This window comes from Anguilla anguilla, chromosome 8 (assembly GCF_013347855.1).
Source record: "Anguilla anguilla isolate fAngAng1 chromosome 8, fAngAng1.pri, whole genome shotgun sequence".
Lineage (NCBI taxonomy): Eukaryota > Metazoa > Chordata > Actinopteri > Anguilliformes > Anguillidae > Anguilla > Anguilla anguilla.
Window position 1 is genome coordinate 1952997 of NC_049208.1, and position 20537 is coordinate 1973533.

The 20537-nt window shown below is 46.2% G+C and overlaps 2 protein-coding genes across 8 annotated transcripts in view; both read right to left on the bottom strand.

Annotated features, from left to right (window-relative positions):
* Positions 1 to 4161, bottom strand: part of LOC118233668 (receptor-type tyrosine-protein phosphatase N2-like) — a 134130-nt gene extending 129969 nt beyond the window's left edge. Inside the window, exon 1 of the mRNA XM_035429491.1 lies at positions 3797 to 4161. Within this exon, the coding sequence (XP_035285382.1) occupies positions 3797 to 3884 (88 nt within the window). The 5' untranslated portion in view covers positions 3885 to 4161. The remainder of the gene's footprint in view (positions 1 to 3796) is intronic.
* A 7107-nt stretch (positions 4162 to 11268) lies between these two features.
* Positions 11269 to 20537, bottom strand: part of LOC118233298 (extended synaptotagmin-2-like) — a 52534-nt gene continuing 43265 nt past the window's right edge. For all 7 annotated transcript variants that reach the window (XM_035428854.1, XM_035428853.1, XM_035428860.1 and 4 more), the window contains 9 exons: positions 18714 to 18788; positions 18239 to 18325; positions 16879 to 17028; positions 16222 to 16598; positions 15826 to 15924; positions 15307 to 15438; positions 14930 to 15035; positions 14507 to 14556; positions 11269 to 13383 (listed from right to left, as the gene is read on the bottom strand). In XM_035428854.1, the coding sequence (XP_035284745.1) occupies positions 13338 to 13383; positions 14507 to 14556; positions 14930 to 15035; positions 15307 to 15438; positions 15826 to 15924; positions 16222 to 16598; positions 16879 to 17028; positions 18239 to 18325; positions 18714 to 18788 (1122 nt within the window). In that variant the 3' untranslated portion in view covers positions 11269 to 13337. The remainder of the gene's footprint in view (positions 13384 to 14506; positions 14557 to 14929; positions 15036 to 15306; positions 15439 to 15825; positions 15925 to 16221; positions 16599 to 16878; positions 17029 to 18238; positions 18326 to 18713; positions 18789 to 20537) is intronic.

The following is a 20537-nucleotide window of genomic DNA, read 5'->3' on the forward strand; positions in this document are numbered from 1 at the left end:
TTTTGCATAAACTGCTGCTTCTAATTTTTTAGTCCACGTTTTTCAGCAAGTGGGTCTATAATTTGCACTTTACCGTTAATTAGGATAATGGGATTCCATTTAAATCCCTTGACCTGCTATTCTATGGGGGAATGTGGTCTTAGTCCTCATTAGTAACAATGGCAACCAACATTAATTAGACCAGAGGTGTCCAATATTACCTGTGATGGACCAGTGTGGGCACAGGCTTTAGTTCTAGTCCAACTGTGTGTTTTGCACACTAAAACACCAGATTTAACTAAATAAATAATAATAATAAAACATAATGATGAGAACAAGGCCATTCAGCCAAACAATGCTCACCATTTTCTCGACTAAATTAGTGCTCTGATTACCGACAGACTAGACTAGTATCTAACACCGTATCAAGCCTAGCCTTGAAAATCCCCAGAGTTTCTGTCTCTACTACATGACCTGGCAGGCTATTCCACACAGTGACAACTCTGTGTGTGTGAAAAAATTCTTCCTAGTCTGGTCTTCAATCAAAAATAAAACCCTACACTCCTCCAGCCTAGACCTGCTTCTCCCACACTTTCTGCATTCAGCCATCAGCTAATTTCCCTGAAATTGCTTTTTGCTGGCTTTGTTTTTAATGAGTTCCCCCAATTTCACCGTTTTGCTGAGTTAATAAGCTATCGATTTGTTCAGGATTCAAATCATGACCCACTCTGAGAACCTAACAACGGAGTCATTGTTTTATTTAGTTTTTAGTTCAGGGTAACAAGATGCGTCTTTTCAACTGTCATAATTTGGAACTGTGCGGATTAACTTTCTGTGATTGGGCAGAGGAAATGGGGAGGCGATGGGAGGGGTAATGTAATTGGGCAGGGAAAAGGGGAGGGGATGGGAGGGGTAATGTGATTGGACAGGGAAAGGGGGTGGAGATGGGAGGGGTAATGTGATTGGGCAGGGAAAAGGAGAGGGAATGGGAGGGGTAATGTGATTGGGCAGGGAAAGGGGGTGGATGGGAGGGGTAATGTGATTGGGTAGGGGAAAGGGGTGGATTGGAGGGGTGATGTGATTGGGCAGGGGAAAGGGGAGGGGTGTGGAAACATTAGTGAAAATGTCCTGCATACATTTTTTCTATTTATTTAGATTTGGCAGACATTTCTGTTCAGTTGTGCACAAAGTTTTTTTTCGCAAAACAACTCAACGCAGCAGGGCAACACCATGAGGACAGATGAATTTGGAGCTCTTTTGGGGAAAAGCATTTGTACTCTCTCTGCATTAGTTTGGCCAGAGCTGCAGTGTAACAGCACCGTCTCCAGGAGCAGCACTCAAACGTAGCCCCCAGTCTGAATACGGTACAGGAGCTAAATGATGCAATCTGTGACACGGGAGCTCTGGTACAGGAAAGGGCATCTGAACTGTGTATTCAACCCAAACATGTGACTCAACAACTAAGGTGTTAACTGTGTGATTACATACACTCACTCGCTCGCTCCCTCACACTCTCTCACATACACTCTCTTTCTCTCTAACACCCACATACACACACACTCACACACATGCACTCTCTCTCCAACACTCTCTCTCTCTCACACACGCACAAACACATTTACTCACAGACACACTCTTCCATCCATACACATACGCTCGCTCTCTTTCTCTGTAACACACTCTCTCACACACACACACACACACACACACATTAAACATACATTGCAGCGAGTGTGTCTGAACGTAAATACAGTAGGTCTGTGCAGGGGAATACAGACTACAGACAGGACGGTGCTCTAAAGAGCTCAGCATGGAGCTGGTTTTATAATCTAAAATCTGTAAGGTTTCATTTCCAGGGAGAACACTGCTTTTACATACCTTTCAACAAGGCACTCAACCAGAATTAGTTCTGCAACAACAGTTTATACACAGTATACTACATTCAGTGTTAAATCAACTGCCATAAGACAATATTACTCTGACAGGGTACACTTGATCGTTCTTGGACCGCTTTAAATATCCATTTTTAAAGGAACACAAGGGATTTTCCAAATGGACAATACGTAAGTGATGTACGTCACCCTGCGTGCGTACCGCAGGTAATTACGTTTTTTTTTCCTGGTACAGAAGGTTTCTTCTCCGTATAACCAGCGTTAGCAGTCTGATTAATGAGTCCTGATTTATGCCTACATCTTTTAGGAGCCTGGCATTGTGCAATCTAATCTTGTCTTGAGAGTTTCGGTCGCGCGAGTGACAAATTGAATTGCCACTTCTTCTCCAAACAGAAATCACGCTGACGGCCGAACCGTGGGGAGAGGAAAACCAACACCGGTCCACACAGCGAAGACAAAAGCTGCTCCACAGCCGAACCAAAACTACTCTCGTTTTACCGACTAGCCTACCACACATGGTCCGTTCCTTGTCAGCACAGCATAATACGGCGAAACAACCAGGATGCCATCGCATAAATCTGTACACATTTAAGAATTATTCGAAAACGCAGTTAAAAAAAAAAACATGTTCGTTTTCATTTGTTGGGGTGGGGGAGGGGGATGTACATGATGGTGTTAACTCTGAATTGCATGTCCAAGCTATGGTTCAATATACAGCACCAACATAGGCCTACACCGACACTACTTTCAACTTCGTACTGTTCTGTTTTAACATACGCAGCGCATGCGTACAAAACGTATCCACACATGAGCGTCCAATTACATGTAAAAGGAAGACAGTGATGTTACACGTTACATGTTTAAAATAACATCATTGTCAATAACATTATCCTCCCGTATAAAAACTCACGTGCAACTGCTTTCTGAAATTTGCGATTACATTGGTGTAGTAACGGGGAAGCATTTAATTATACCGAGAATAGCATGCATGGATCGCTTTATATTTTCATAAATAGAACGCAAATTCAATTAGCAAACGAAATCGTGGTGTTTTTATACCACAGTGCTGAATATATACAACTCATTACCATCTCTTCATTCAGAAATTGCAAAACACCCCACGTACACTCCTCCGCGATTGTATAATCTCTTGAAAACCTGTACTACACCAAAAACCCCCGCCCATCCATCCACCGCTTCCCCGAGTACAGACTCCCCGCAGAACGCAGGCCATCGAAATAGCATCGCTCGTATGAAAACAGAACAGGAAATTTACGTCTGGTCCTGAACACTTCAGGCCAAGAAACACACTGATCTCGCATATTAACGTCGAATTATTCTCCTGTTTCTGACGTTTTCTGACCGTTGTTGCAAGGTGAAATCAATCCACCCTGTATTGCTAAATTCGAGAAATCTCGTTGGAAATAATAATTTAGAAAGGTGTGCAACAGGACTACCACCTATAATGATTCTTTCTATAATGATTTATGCTTGTGATCAGTTAAATATTAACCAACATATAGCATATTACAGTCCACAGTAGTAACCATTTACAACTGAGGAATAGACTAGACGTATGATTTCCAGGATTTTGCGGTAATGTATAAGCTATGAGCAAAGACAACATGTACATGTTTCCCATCATAGGTGTTCTTATATCTTTTTACACACTGGGGTTTGATTTAAAGTTTCAGTTAAAGGCTATCATACTGTTTAAGAAAAGAACAAAAATCGATTAACTCCAGCAGCCAATGAATTAACCTTTTTCGGTCCTCCCCCCCATGACTACTTAATGCAATATTGACAACCGTCCAAAAGCACCATATCCTGCAAACACGCCCCTGGCGCGCGCTCAGCCAACGCTCGCGTTCTTAATATGGAAACATTGAGATTATGAACTCGCAAATATAAACGCGTGGACTCACCGAATTTCCTGTCCGCGAAGGCAAGCAGATTGGCATGGACAGCGAAAACCACGAAGAGAATGCAGTGAAAGGAATCCATTATGCTCATTGATCCATGCCACACACTCGCTAACAATCCATTTCGTTCGGCTTGCGTTTCTTTTTTGGGGGGAGAGAGGGGGGTGGCGGAGATGAGAAAAGATGAGAGGAACCGCTTCGATAAGCTCCCTCCTGCAGTTCAGCGTCTGGGTTCAGAACAGAATCAGCACTGAGAACAGCAGCCTTCGCCCAGGCCCCGCCTTAAATGACGCAAAACCAACAGACATGCCAGAAAGCGCTGCCAACGGCGTGCGCGACATCCTCCTTACCTCACTCAAGAACGCAAGCGCGCGGCGAAGATGCTGACGGGCTTAAGGTTAAAAAAAAAAAAAAAACGTGTGCAGAATCTTTTATTTGCGGTCGGAAGTGTTTGCATCACGACGAACGTCAAAAGAAGCAGCACAAACAGCAAGAGTCTGAATACTGTGCGTTAAATTAGGAGTGGCGCCTTGATTTTCAAAAATCGTAAAATCGTATCTTATCCACTTTGCATCACATGTACATTACAAAACATCGGGATGCGATAGCAACCACGTCACATTCTAATGTTCTATGACGTCCTTTCAGCACCACATTTTCTGTTGACCCCTCCCACCCACAACTCCCTTTTCAGCACGTGCAAGGAAACCTGTCGGTGGCACATGGGCATCTCTCATTGGACGTAGCCTACTGCTCAGAAGCACCAGGGCTCTTAAAGGGAACAGAGGGTTCTCAGGTTTTTCCCCCCCAATATATTACATTACATTACAGGCATTTAGCAGACGCTCTTATCCAGAGCGACGTACAACAAGTGCAATATAATATATTTTTAACTAACGTTTCAACAATGCGTTACATTTGAATATAAAGGGATCTTGGAGAGCACAGTGAACTCATTAATGAAGCGGACTGTCATCATCTTTAAACTGGTTGATATATTTTAAAATATACAGTATAAAAACGAATTATTAAAACAGAAAAATGCAACGCAATTACGAATACAAGGAGTCCTGTGCTACGTTTTATGTTCAATCTTTCTTTACTTTTTGGGGTCGAAAAAATATTCAATTCATCTCTGATTTTGGATTACTCTATTTATAGATGTCATTAAAATTAGCCCATAGAATCAAAATAGCTTGAACACAGAATAACCGCTATGCTAATTAAATGCATAGAGGGGCACATTCTCACAGTTTGATTTCTAACAGGAAGTGTTTGACGGGTTTGCCGCCTACAGTCCGCGTGCCCAGTCTGTTCTGATTGGACGGTGTCCTCCCTTCAGGCGTGCATGGTGCCGGCACGTGCGTTCATGTTGCATGTTGCAATGAAATGAGCAGTGGTGAAGTGCTTTCTTGCTGTCATGCAACATGTCTCAGGAACTTCATCTTTCTGTAGGCTGATTTACGGAGGAAATTTCCACTTCCTAGCCACCGGGCAAGGTTCACCGAGCCTATAGATCATAAGGGACTCCCGCAGCGTACCTCGCCCTGAGTCCAGAGACCGCTCCAGCCTGTTTCCTCGGCCTGAATCCACGGGATCGCTCCAGCCCCGTCCCTCGCTCCACGGTCATGGACTGCTTCAGCCGTCCCTGCCCTGCCCATGCCTTGATGCTGTCTGGAGCTCCAGATCCATCATTCGGCTCCTCAAAAACTGTACTGTTTTAACTTTCACATTTGGTCTTCTACTATTCCTGTTAGCTTTCAGCTCAGTTGTAAACTGTTCAACCCATTTTATTTACTGTCTGCTACTTTACACCAGGCTGGCCAGTGCAGGATGGGCTTCCCCTCTATAGCCGGGTTCCTCTCGAGATTTCTCCCCATTGGGAAGTTTTTTCTCACTGTCATTTGAGGGTTTTCTCCCTACTGGGAGTTTTTATTTACCTTATGTACCTGCTATTTGGGGGTTCAGGCCTGGTGTTTGCTCTGTTTGCTCTTTTTGCTCTGTCTCTTGCCTTGCTACTCTGTAAACCGCCTTAGTGACAGTTCTCTGTAAAAAAAAAACGCTCTACAAATAAAATTAAGCTGAATTGAATTTTCAACCAGCCGATACGCGACGACGCGCCTACACCACTTTTAGAGGCTCAGAATAAACCACACAAACACTGACTCATCCGTCGAGCGCAGCATCGATGCGGAGACAATGCACTGACGTCAGGAGAACGGCAAGCCATTCAGTCTGACAGCGGTCCCAGCCAGGGGATTCCGACGCGGCACAAATCGTCACTCAAGTGCCAGGACGCACCCCCCCGAAGGGTGACGTCACGTCCCCCCCCCCCCACACAGACCACCAGGATGCACAAAGCTACCTCAGCATGTTAGACAATGTACCTGCACAGTGAACTGTTCAGTGTGTATCTCACAGAGTGCATAAGGACGGGTTCCTACTGGACTCACATGTAACATTACATTACAGGCATTTAGCAGACGCTCTTATCCAGAGCGACTTACACAACTTTTACATGGCATTTTTTACATTGTATCAGTTTATACAGCTGGATATATACTGAAGCAATTTCGGTTAAGTACCTTGCTCAAGGGTACAACGGCAGTGTCCTACCCGGGAATCGAACCTGCGACCTTTCGGTTACAAGCCCAGTTCCTTACCTACTGTGCTACACATGTACTCTTACAGAGTTGAAATAACACTGGAAATTTTTACTATGTACATCAAAGTAAACCCCCTTTTTTCTGTTTTTTTTTTTTTTTTTTTTTTTAAAAGAGGAACAGGCCTGGCAGATGCCCAGCAAAACCCCATTTTCGCATCAGCAGCGCAATGTGATCAAAATGAAAACCAAGCCGTTGATGACATCAGCCGGCAGAAGTTAAACCTTTTTTTGATGTAAAAGACAGAAGAAATCAATTACAAATGCTAAGAAAAATGCAGTTATTTACCACTTGAATGCAAGTTCAAAATCTGAAATGGAAGAGGAAAAAAAAAGAAGGAAAATAAGCGCCAGTAAATATAGGTCAGGGGAAAGCACAGTTCCCATTGGCTGTCGTTCCACGTGCACCACCGTTCATCATTCACCACTGAAGGATCATGGGAATGTTTGAGTTGGGAGGTTCAACCACACAATTAGCATGATACCATTGTAGACGAAACTGATGATTGGTAGATTGTTCAAAAATTGTAAAGAGGCGTACGTTTCTTTGCTCTTTATTTTCGTATCATACACAACCGTGTTCAGTTTTTAAAGTAATTTGTCTTGATGATCGTAAATCTAGGTCACCTAACTCAAAGGTAAATATTAATGAAAAATTGAATTCTGATGACAATAAGTGATGACTCATAGCAAGACAACAACTTAAATTTGCAGAGAAGGGGAACTGAACGGGGGCAAAAACACAGAAATAAAAGATTAAGATTAAATTTATTGAAACATGGACTCAGGATGTAAGTGTCCTATTGACGGAGATATACATTAAGGGATGAATACATTATATTGCATTTATTTGGCAGACGCTTTTATCCAAAGCGATATACAATAAGCGCATAAATAACTTGGGCCGTCTAAAAATAGAAGCCTTGCGAGCTGGCAATCAAGTAGCCTACAATCAATAAAGAGGCCTACATTTGTTCTCTGTGCAGTGGAGTGGGCCTCTCTTTCATCACGCGCATTACCGCGCCTTTTCTTTAAAAGCGCGAGTCCCAATAATGAATCGTTAAAACAGCATTTCGCCTGTTGCACAATGGATCAGACTATGTACACTTCGTGTGAAAACTTTGTAAATGCATAAACACAGAGATGTTTGAGGGAAAAAATCGTCTTGTTTCGCTGATGTGTTCAGTGTTTCCGTCTTGTTTCGCTGATGTGTTTGGTGTAATTTAGCGGCGTTGGACTTTACGTAATTTCACAGGAAATTTGGAATACAAAATAAGAAATTAAACAGACACGGTTTGCTTGATCGATTGGATCGATTAGCGTCTAAAGCAAATGTACTCATTCTGCAACTTGTTTATGTTATATTGTTCGGGGATGTAGTAGCTTACCGGAAAGAGCAAAGGGCAGTGCTCGGCTGTGTTGGGGGAGCGCGGTCGTCATGCGCGTGCGCGTTTATTCTAAATTTGCGCCTACCTTCGCCAGTACAGGGTGAGCTGTTTTAAACAATTGGGTATATAGCATGTCTTATATTGTTAAGAATGTTTACTCGTAAATGCAGTTTATCTGCAAGACATTTCAAGTGCTGAAATCATGCATTTTGGTCGAGTAGACTCAACTGGGTAATGTTAATGAAATATATTTTCCCACTGTTTGTTCCTTTGAGGGTTAAACCCAATTTAGTCACGCTGCGTAGCTCAGTAACAATAAGGATGCAAGTAATTTAGTTATGATATTCATATTCACCAGGGGCAAGATCTGACTGCCAAACACTCACTTCATGTTCTGTTGCAGTAGGTGGCAGTGTGCACCATCAAGCTGGCTAAAATCAACTATAAAATTGACCAAAGAAGAAGTCGAAGAAGCGCAGTAGGGACACCAGAATCTGAGGTAGGGACAACACCGTCGGGGCAGCCAGGTTAGCCCAAAAGCTATCAGTTGTATTTATTATGGTTCTTGGTTAGCATTGGTTAACGTACATTGTGTGCTTTGTTGAGGTTGACATACTGTACAGTTCAAGCCAAGTTGTTACCCAAGTGCATCCTTTGGTTTTTAATTGCCACATTGATTGCGGAAACCTCATTTGCGCCGATGTCTTAACTGTATAAAGATCCATCTTACTGTTCCGGATCTGACAGCTTTGATTGCCTGCAGTAAATCCATACAACTCCTGAGCATCTTCCGTGGGGAGTCTTCCATTGACTGATTCTTTTTTTCAGGGTGGGGGAGAGAGAGGCCGTTCTGCCAACAGGTGCCTCCTGCTGTCATCCAAAATAATTGCCAGATGAGCAGAATTAATCACATAGTCGAAGGGCCATAGAGTTGACATATTACTTTGCTTTACTAGCAAAGATTTTTCATTAACACATAGCCCCGATGCTCAACCCAGAGTCTCTAAGTTAATAAGTAATAACAAATCAAAATTACCCAGAATGCCTTGGTCATAAATTACCATATGACCAGCTGTCGTCAGGGTAGGCGCCCAATAGAGACATTGACAGATCTGCCTGCTAACACAAGTGCCTTCACTACAGACAGCGAAGTAAATTACATGACTGCTTTCATCATTATAAAAACTTTACAGTAACATTGTGCCTAACAGCAAAAAAGAAAAAAAAAAGTATTTGTGAGATTAAATACTGGTGAGAAATTAGAAATAGGATGAATGCATTTGTAGTCAGTTTTAATTATTTAAACTGCCAAAAGAGGACAAGGCAGCTGACCAATCAAAGCAGATGCTGTGCAGTCCATTGTTATGTCACAGTTCCCACTGTGACATCACAGTTGCCCCTGTACCATAGATAATATGGATAATATGCTACCTGTTAGCTTCTAAGACCCCACTGTGGGAAATGCATCCCAAGTGGCATTAATTAGGTGCATGTATTTGGGTTTTGGATTATTCATTTTCTCAACAAAAACACAGAATGTAGCTCTGTAGCACGGTCAGAAATTGCATTTGGCTAAACCCCCCCCCCCCCCCCCTCCCCAGAACACAGAGGCTAACTGACCTGTGGCCCCTTGCTCAAGTACAAAAAAATATATGCTTCTAAAGAGCATGCATTTGGTAATAATTGGTGAGTCAACCCCAGTGAAAATGGAAGACAAATATAAATAAATACAAGAGTTTAAAAACTAAATACAAAAGTGTACTCTACTGGAAGAGAAAATAAAGCAATGTTTAAAATAATAATAATAACCCTACTAAAAATAGATGTGAATCCCCTAATTTTGGCAAGACTTTAAATAAACCATTCTTTAACTTCCACAGCAACTCAGTGGGCCAAATTCAGAGCCTTTCTACAAAATATCAGATTTGACTAATTATCTTAGTCCTAACAATATCTTTTCGCTCTTTTGCCACTTTTCGCTATTTACCCGCTTGTATTTTCCCGATTGACTGCACTTACTCTGGTTTGGTTCAATGGTCCAAATAAAAGCTTCTGTGAGATTAATGTAATATAATGCAATGTATCGCAATACACACATTTACCACAAGGTGGCGGTAAAAGCACTACTGTGACCACCAGAGACATCAGTCACCGCCCCCAGTCTTTGTCCTGCCATCACTGTGCGCATAGTCTGGAAAGAAGCATCAATTTGCAGAAGAAAAAAAACCCCTCATTCTTCATAATATCTTAAAATAAGAAAAGAAGGAAGGGACAGATGTTACATCAAAGGCAGACTGCCTTCCAACAGGTGACACCTGGCCTGGAATCCTCCAGTTTTTGACCCGTTACCGCAGTGGTGTCAAACTCGTGCCATGGAGGGCCGTGTGTATGCAGGTTTTCATTCCAGCCTCAGATCTTGATTATATAATTAGTTAAATTATTTGATGAATTAGGGATGCAGGTTTGTGCACAATGGTGACCCGACGTCCATGGTGACCCGCATTGTCTAAATAAAAATGTTCTTATATTCTGTGCTTCAATGCAGTTAAACGCATATGGCTGAATGAGTAATTGGACTCAATTAAGGCAGCATTAATTGGTTGGAATGAAAACCTGCATACACACGGCCCTCCATGGCAACGAGTTTGACACCACTGCGTTACCGTCTCTCAGTCCGGTCTGTTCAGAGTGACAGCACACCCACGCAGAGCAGGGCGACCTCCACAGGAAGTGCTGCACAGCCAGACCTGCGGGGTCCACGCATGGGAGAATGTGATCCATTTTAACACCGGCGAGGCACCGACTCACTTTAAATACGAGGCGCTGGTGGGATTGAGCCGTTCCTCTTTTACCCAGAGGCCCCTGCACACATTCGCCCCCGAGGGGAGCCCGAACAGGCCCTTCATTTTCATAAGGGGGAATTTATGGCACCAGTGAGACGGGACTAAATCGCCTCCCACAGCTGCCGTGGTACAGCTCTAAATCTCCCTCCCTCCCTCCGTCTTTCTCCCTCCCTCTCTCCCCCTTCTCTCGCTCTCACCAATTCTTTCTGCCTCCTCCTCTGTCTCTCCATTTTGGTTCAGTGATGGAAAAAAAAATTAGAGATCTCCATCTTAAATTCCATCTCACAGCCCAAAGCTTATTCTCCCCACAGGATCCCAGAGTCGTTACCTGCTGTGGAACCATCCCTGTACAGATGATGCCATCAGTAAAGACCCTTCCGAATAACTTTTTCATCTTACCTTACTGTGTCCATGAAGTCACTGGGTAACAATGTACGCACACCTTTTTTCAAATTTGTAAACTGTGGCAGACTGTGTTCGGACCCCAGGCTGGAACGCCGCAGACGGTGCCATACGGCACGTTTATCAGTGCTGCTAACGGACAGAAAGACGTCACGCGCAATAAAGACGTCAGAGTCCGCGTTGCGTACAAAGCCAGTCACTGTGGATACAGCGACTGCTCTTTATTAACTGAAAGCCGAGACATTCTGAAACATGAAAACTCTTAAAAGCTTCTTTTACAGGTATACATTTGTATATTTCATTATAATGATTGTTTTAAGGCACGAGTTAAATAAAGTACATGGAGAAGGCAAGAGGTTTGCAATGGAAAGAGGAAAAGTAGGCCTACTCATTACGAGACAGTTTTCATTTTGATGGCTTACATAGGTAACAAAGAATGTAACGACAGGTGATAAACTGATACGCTTTGACCCACCCACGGACCCACCGTGGAGCATAACAAAAACAATCTTTTCTCCAACTTCTGCTGCGGATTCTCCATTTCGGCAACAAAATCCAGTCCGTTTCTCGGTCGCTTCAGTAATCGTCACATCCTCCTGCGTTCGGCGGAAGTTCCAGCCACGCGCGAGTCACTCATAAAGAATGCAAACCCCGAGATGCAATGCCTTGGAGCCAAGGCGGCGAATGCATGCAATGCACCACCGCACTGGGGAACAGCAGACACATGCGTGCTTTAAACAAGGTGTGCTCGTATTTTAATCTATCGTTCAGACAAATGTTGTGATGAGACAACTACAGGCGAGTTCGGAGAAAAGGTCGCTTGTTGGTCTGTTAAGAGGGAGAACTTTACCCCAAAATCGAATGTTTGCAGAAGACTGATATCTGTCCACCGATAACGAGGTGAAAAGGAAAACATGTACAACACGACAATTTTCTACAGAGCCGCCTCCACTCGGGAAAAATCCGTTGGAATGACGCTGTTGTGTCGTGTCACCATGGGAGCCACGCGCACTCTCAACGTCACTGGGACAAACCGGTTAGCCGTAGCCGTATTTCGGATGCTGGACGTGCAATGTGAAATATCTAGACAGCCATAAAACTTAAGAGGAAAAAAAGAGATAGTTTTAAACATTCCAACTGTGAAGGGATCAACAAAATACAAACCGAATATGGGTGAAGTGCCCCTTTTAAGGTGAGAAGGACAGACATTCGTAGATCAACTGAAAACCGCAGTGAAGCTGCCAGACCAACAATAACGGCTCAGTCATTACTGTACAATGAAGTCCACAGAAAACGAATACCATTTGATGATTAATATTTATATATATTTAAAACATAAAGAATAATGTGCAAACATACATACATATAATTTGGCTTAAAACCCACATAGGCAATAAAATGAAATACTTGTCTCTTTGGTGGCTAGTGTTCTGCTGCTAATGGTAAAGAAACTTCCATCTCGTTGGACTGGATTCTGAGTAGATTCAGACTAAAAAAAAAGTATCAAATGTTTTTATTGTGTTTTATTTTTTTGTTTTTGTTTTAACGAAATGGTCCTTTTGACCTTTTAAGCGATTCGACTCCCCTTTCCGAACACTGACGCTCCTCCTCTATCTTGTCTTCTTCGCGGTACAGTAACGTATTTACAAATTGTACATCCCCTACATCAAAATAATAATAATAATATAATAAAACAGGGTGGCGCTCCGTTATGCATTATGCAAGCAGCTTTAACTCAGCCCTCCGCAAGTTTGCACTGTAAATGTGTAACACCGTCTTAAACGCCTCCTATGAAGCCTTCCTTCAGCTCCTTGGCTGAAGTGAGTTGGCAGACCTTCACCGGGTAAAATTCTGATGGCACTTAAATGTGTTGTAATTTTGGCGTTTCTATGCAACGCGCGCGCGCGCACACTTTGAAGGAGGTTCTGATCACTGCGGTGCTACCACATTTTCACCCCTTTATCACGGGCGGTGAAGTGCAGCCGATTTTGGAGGAGGGAGGTCGGAGCGACGCGGGGCGGGGGGGGGGGGGTAATACCTTTTTGAAAGCGATGCTCACGACGGAATAATACCAAAAAAGCAATTTACAATTGCACGCTGTACGTGTCATCTAAAAAACAGAAACAACACAAAAATATGCTGTGCCCATTGACTAAAATGTAACACTCTTAAAAAAAATAAAGCTGGTTACATCTGCAGCAATGACAGGACCGAGCAGCAGGTGGCACTGTTGCGTCCTGCCGTGTCCCTTAACCCTCCATGGTTCTCCTCAGCCCGTCCTCTGTGAGCTCATACCTGACAGGGAAGAGAGGGGGCGGAGTTAGCACTTTATTTTTTATTTATTTATTTATTTATTTTAAACAAAGCACTTAATTTATAATTCATGAACATTTGGAATGACATGGCCTGCAGACCTAAACAACAGCAAGTGAAATAAAAAATTTTTTATCTCAAAACAGTGGCTGCAATCTAATCTATCAACCACATCGCAGAATCTGAGCAGATTAAAGCCCAAAGAATCTAGCAAAGAACTGTTCAATTCGTATGTATTTCAGAGGGGCGAGATGACACATCCAGGCCTCCAGGGGGCGCTATGGCCCAGGCTTGAACAAGGAAGGGTGTCAATAAGGCAGGAGCAGCTTGTGGGTGGAGCAGATACAGGCAAGATTTACACCGTATACGCATTAATGTCCCACAGTGCCACCGCTTCACCTCCATCACCCTGACCAATCCAGCCATCCTGCAGTGGCCTAATAACTAAGCCAATGTTCTACAGCTACTTTTCCCAGGGGGCTTGGTTTATTTTATTTTATTTTTTACTGAAAGCCCACTGCATTTCACATTCCTGGGGCTTCCATCAGGACGGAGGTTCAAAGCGGCACTAGCCAAGGAATAAACCGCTAGAGAAAGCCATCCATCCATGCGTTTGGAACGTTCTTAACTGAACATTCTAATGCTGATGATGTCACAATCACTGCTGGTGACTGAAAGCAGTGGAGTTCTAGAACACTGACGGGCACTGGCAGCAGAAGGACAGAGTACTGCACTGTGCTCTGTCATCCTCACAGGTCCTTTGTTGATTTATATATTATTCTAACCCGAGAGCAGAAGGAACATTTTATTACACTTTTAAAGGGCCACGATGACGTAAATTCTGTTTCATTGCATTCTTCACTTTCCTTTCCCATAAAAGGTCCAAATTTGGAGCTGGGCCAACCAGGTTTGGAATTGGGCCAGATCTGAAGCAAACACGGTTTTCTCTTTTCTTTTTGGTCTGTACTGCACAGGCAGCAGAATTTTCCACTGGCTTTAAGGCTGACAGGTATTAAGATCATTTAAAGATAATCAAGATGGCAGATTCGCCCCTCTCTCTTTGACATAAATTCTTTCATGCTGATGACAAAACAGGATGTCTTACCACTGCGTCCAGCCCTTGGAAATATCTTCATACGCCAAATCCACCAGCACCTGTAAGCATTACACTGGGTCAGCACAAGCAGGACAGCAGGGAAGTCCCCCTACTCAACATTTACTCTGGATCTGTGGACAGGAAGTAGATCTGGGGGACAGGAAGTCATTCATTGCTGCTACTGAACATTTATTCTGGATATGCGGACAGGAAGTAGATCTGGGGACAGGAAGTCCTCCATTACTGCTACTGAACATTTACTCTGGATCTGGCGACATGACGTGGATCTGCAGACAGGAAGTAGATCTGGGAATGGGACAGGGATCTGGGGATGGGACAGGGATCTGGGGATGGCACATGGATCTGGGGACAGGAAGTAGATTTGGAGACGGGAAGTGGAATTGGAGACAGGAAGAGGAGCTTTGATCTCACCTTTCCCAGAAGCCCCTTGTGTTTGGACAGCAGGCCGCCGCCATTCTTTACCGCCACGTCCAGCGTCCGTCTGTGCAGCTCAACAATCGACACGCTGAACTCGAACCTGCACACACACACACACAATCACACACAAATTACTTGATGTGAAACCAAGTCGCTCCTAATAAGTAAAAATGAAAATCTCGCACACACAACCGCTGGTTCTACGGTAAGTGAAACACCATTCTTACTTGTGTGCTAACATGTACATTACATTCTCCTCATGGTGAGTGACTGGCTCCCTGGGTGTACAGGGCTCACGTGGTTCTGTGGTGCAGAGAGCACCGTGCTCAGATGCACACAGCGCCACCTGCTGGGTGGGAGGGCTGACTCACGTCTGGTCGTAGACGGGGTTCAGGTTCTTCTTCAGCGTGTGGGTTTTCCGGCGGCCTGACCTGCGCTTGTCTGGCAGGAGATAGAGGCGCACGTAGGGGTCCGACCCGCTGTCCGTGAAGGAGATCAGGTTCCTGCAGGTACACGCGCACACACACGCGCGCACACACACACACACACACATGCGCGCACACACACACGCGCGCACACACACACACAAACACGCGCACACACACACGCACGCATACATAAGCACACACGTTAGGTTACCCATGCAAAGATTTTTTGATCAGTACTGGCATAAGAACGGAAAATGTATGTGCGTTTGTGTGTGTGTGTGTGTATATATACGTGTGTGTGTGTATGTATGTGGGTGTCTGTGTGCGTGTGTGTGTCTATGTATATGTATGTGGGTGTGTGTGTATGTATGTATGCATGTATATGTGTGTGTGTGTGTGTGAAAGCCGATTTGAACAGTCAGTGTTGAGTTCAGTGTTGAATGCAGTGTTGAGCGAACTCACCGGCAGCCATGCACCACCACAATGAGCTTGTTCCTCTGGGAGCTGTGCCTTATGGTGAGCTGCACCTCCCCCAGGGGGAAATGGCTGAAGCCCGTCCCACTGAGAGCAGGGCGAGAGAGAGAGAGAGAGACATTAACACTGCACTGAGAGAGAGAGAGAGAGAGAGACATTAACACTGCACTGAGAGAGAGAGACATTAACACTGCACTGAGAGAGAGAGAGACAATAACACTGCACTGAGAGAGAGAGAGAAAGAGAGAGGGACATTAACATTGCACAGAGAGAGAGAGACATTAACACTACATTGGGTTGGGGGGGTGGCAGTAATGGAGGGAGGGTTAGGGTTAGCAGTAAGGAAGGGAGGGGGGGTCGGCGGTTGGGGGGGGGGGTGCGTACTTTTGCAGCTGGTGCAGCCTCTGCTGCAGCTCCTGGGTGGCGAGGGGGTTGGAGATGTCGGAGGCGAGCGAGTGGGTGGACTCCTTGTGCGCCAGGTGCCGCTGGGAGCCCGACAGCGCCCGATTGGACGCGCTGAAGCTGGACTCGGCCAATGGGACGGGGCTCCCCGGGTGCGGCCCCTCCGGCCCCTCCCCGGCCTGGACGAGGCCGTAGGCGGAGGACGGGAGCGGGTCCAGGGCGGGGTCCCGCGCACCTGAGGGGGACGGTTTGGGCGTGGCTCCTCCAGCGTTGCCGGGGTTACCGGGGCTCGCGTTGGCCTTCTTCACCTGCACCGAGGAGGGCTGGTCTGATTGGCCCACCTTCTCCAGGCACAGCACCTGCCAACACGCGTGTTACACGCACACGTCACACGCCAAACGTCACATGTATCGCAAAAAAGACAGACAGAGAGACTCACAGACAGAGACAGACAGATGGACAGACAGACAGATAGTGACAGACACAGACAGGCAGACAGACGAAGGGAGAGACAGGCAGACAGACGTACAGATAGTGACAGACAGACAGACGGACAGACAGACAGACAGAGACAGATAGTGACAGACAGACACACAGACAGACAGATCTGTTGGGATGCGCTCGGGCAGAAAGCCTCACCCTGAGAGCCATCTTCAGCTTGAGGGTGCAGCTGGGGGCGGAGTTTCTGAGGGGGAAGCGCTGGGTGACGGTCATGTCCTCCTCCTCCAGCAGACGGGACAGGGGCACCACCAGCGTCCCCAAAGAGCACTCGTGCTTCTCATCTTTCACCTGCCGGAACGAGGAAAAGCACGCCCACTTCACCTGACCTGCTCCAACATCACCCCACCTGCCCCAAAACTTTACCCCACCAGCCCCACATCACCCCACCTGCCCCAAAACTTTACCCCACCAGCCCCAACATCACCCCACCTGCCCCAAAACTTTACCCCACCAGCCCCACATCACCCCACCTGCTCCAACATCACCCCACCTGCCCCAAAACTTTACCCCACCAGCCCCACATCACCCCACCTGCTCCAACATCACCCCACCTGCCCCAAAACTTTACCCCACCAGCCCCACATCACCCCACCTGCTCCAACATCACCCCACCTGCCCAAAAGCTTTACCCCACCAGCCCCACATCACCCCACCTGCCTCAAAACCTTACCCCACCAGCCCCACATCACCCCACCTGCCCCAAAACTTTACCCCACCAGCCCCACATCACCCCACCTGCTCCAACATCACCCCACCTGCCCCAAAGCTTTACCCCACCAGCCCCACATCACCCCACCTGCCCCAAAACCTTACCCCACCAGCCCCACATCACCCCACCTGCCCCAAAACTTTACCCCACCAGCCCCACATCACCCCACCTGCCCCAAAACTTTACCCCACCTGCCCCAAAACTTTACCCCACCTGCCCCAACATCACCCCACCTGCCCCAAAACTTTACCCCACCAGCCCCACATCACCCCACCTGCCCCAAAACTTTACCCCACCAGCCCCACATCACCCCACCTGCCCCAAAACTTTACCCCACCAGCCCCACATCACCCCACCTGCCCCAAAACTTTACCCCACCAGCCCCAAAACTTTACCCCACCTGCCCCAAAACTTTACCCCACCAGCCCCACATCACCCCACCTGCCCCAAAACTTTACATCACCAGTCCCACATCACCCCACCTGCCCCAAAACTTTACCCCACCAGCCCCACATCACCCCACCTGCCCCAAAACTTTACCCCACCTGCCCCAAAACTTTACCCCACCAGCCCCACATCACCCCACCTGCCCCAAAACTTTACCCCACCAGCTCCAACATCACCCCACCTGCCACAAAACTTTACCCCACCAGCCCCACATCACCCCACCTGCCCCAACATCACCCCACCTGCCCCAACACTTTACCCCACCTGCCCCAATATCACCTGACCTGCCCTACATCATCCAACCTGCCCCAACTCTTCACCTGACCTGCCCCAACAACGTACCTCCACCTCCAGCTCCTGGCCCTGCGGGTTGTGGATGAGGAAGGTGAAGGCCTCCTCCCAGACCGGTTCGTTGGTCTTATACCGGGTCTGTATGGAGAGACGGGGTGCGCTAGGTCAGCATTTAATCAGTGTCAATCAGTGCATTCATTATTCATCAGTGTGTGAATCAGCGCATTCATTATTCATCAGTAGCATTCTCGTTAATGTTAACTGGGCAGAAATTTATGCTTCGTAGCGTAAAAATATCTTTATAACACTGTATCGTAATAGCCAAATGAACACTGTAACAACACTAGTTGTGGAGATTAGTATTTCATTAATAAATTCATTGTCATCTAATAAAGAAACATAAAACCGGTAGAGTAAAAACATTCTGGTAACATAAGCTGTGATGAATGAACGCTGTGAGATTAAAGCGTGTTCAAGGTGAGAATCCGATGGCGGTTCTGAGCCGATGGCGACGGCGACGGCTCACCTTGCTCTGGAAGACTTTGTGTCCGACGGTGAACTGCACGAAGGGACTCGGGTCGCTGCTCACCTTCTTCCCCGACTGCGAACCGGAGACGACCGTGAGTATCACAGCAACCGCCGAGGAACCGCAGAAGAACCGCGGTTCCTCTCTCACACAACCGCAGAGGAACCACAGAGGAACCGCGGTTCCTCTCCCACACACAACCCCTCAGGAACCACAGAAGAACCGCGGTTCCTCTCTCTCACACAACCGCAGAGGAACCGCAGAGGAACCGCGGTTCCTCTCTCTCACACAACCGCAGAGGAACCGCAGAAGAACCGCGGTTCCTCTCTCTCACACAACCGCAGAGGAACCGCAGAGGAACCGCGGTTCCTCTCTCTCACACAACCGCAGAGGAACCGCAGAAGAACCGTGGTTCCTCTCTCACACAACCCCTCAGGAACCACACACACCCCCTCACTCTCACACACACCCCTCAGGAACCACACACACCCCCTCACTCTCACACACACCCCTGTGTCTGAGCAGATACCACATAGCCGGGCCACACAACTCCAGTAAATCCAAAAATGCCAAATGACACCATTTACTGAGGCCAAATTAAATAATTAAGAGCAAAAAAGTGGCACAATATCCCGAAATGGATCAGGCCTCGCTGTGCGCCCCAGCCCTACAGCCAGCGCACACACAGACTCTTACTTTGGAATGCCAGCCCCTGATATCAGACGGGCCATTCGGTAGGTCTGATGAGAATGATCTCCCTCTCGGATCATCGTTCGTTTAACGTTTACATCAAAGCTGGACGTGGAGTAAATTCCACGTCTGTGGGCAATGCCTATGCAACCACAACCTCACTGCAGGCAGAGGAGATGCCGCCTCATAAAATCTCAGATTTGTTGTGCTGCGGTTGAAATGGTTTCTGGGAAACGAGGAAATGAGGCTGCTCTCTTTCCGCCTTCCTCCTTTAATGAGCACAGGCCCCTGATTGGCTGACAGCAACTGTGATTGATGGGCCAATTAGCCTGTCTGGAGCCTCTCCGATTTAAATGAGACTGACTGCTCTAAACATAGCCAGTGGCTAGGCCTGTGCTAGCAACACAAGTGATACCTCATTTGCAAAGAGCATTGACAACAACACGTCCAAACAGCATCATATCAGCATATTCACATCATATAGTTATAATGGCAAGAAGACGAGGCAAATGAACACAAGATACTCTTGTCAGTGAGTGCATTCACCGCGCTTGAAAGAACATGGAAGTGTTAGATACATAATTAGCCAAGATGCATGAAATGCAGTTTAAGTTAATTAAACATTAATTAGCATTTTGTTATAATGGGCTTGTTGTTAATGAACCGCAAACAAAATAAATCTGAATCAACTCGCGGGAACATACTTCATGTCCATTTGTGTCCCTGCAAAATACGTTTAGAACAGCATAATTAAATACGAATCAGTACTACAAGAAAGGAAATTGTGTTTGTGTGTACTCTGTAGCTAACAACAAACAGACAGCCCTTAAATGTTCAGAGAGAATCAGTCTTCACTGCTTCATAGAAAAGGAGCCTTTATTTCAGGGGTCTCAAACTCCAGCCCGTTAGGCCTGCAGCCGCTGCTGGTTTTCAGGTGTGTTTCAGGGGTCCTTAATGGAAGTCACCGATTGGCTAAAGAGTCCACACACCTTTGTTACAAGGCCTAAACTGACTACTGATTCAAAGCCCCCCCCCCCCCACAAAATCACAGATATTGCGGCCCTACAGGACTGGGAGTTTGAGACCTCTGCTCTGAAGGTGTAGGAAGGGCTAAATCAGTGCTGATTGGCCGAA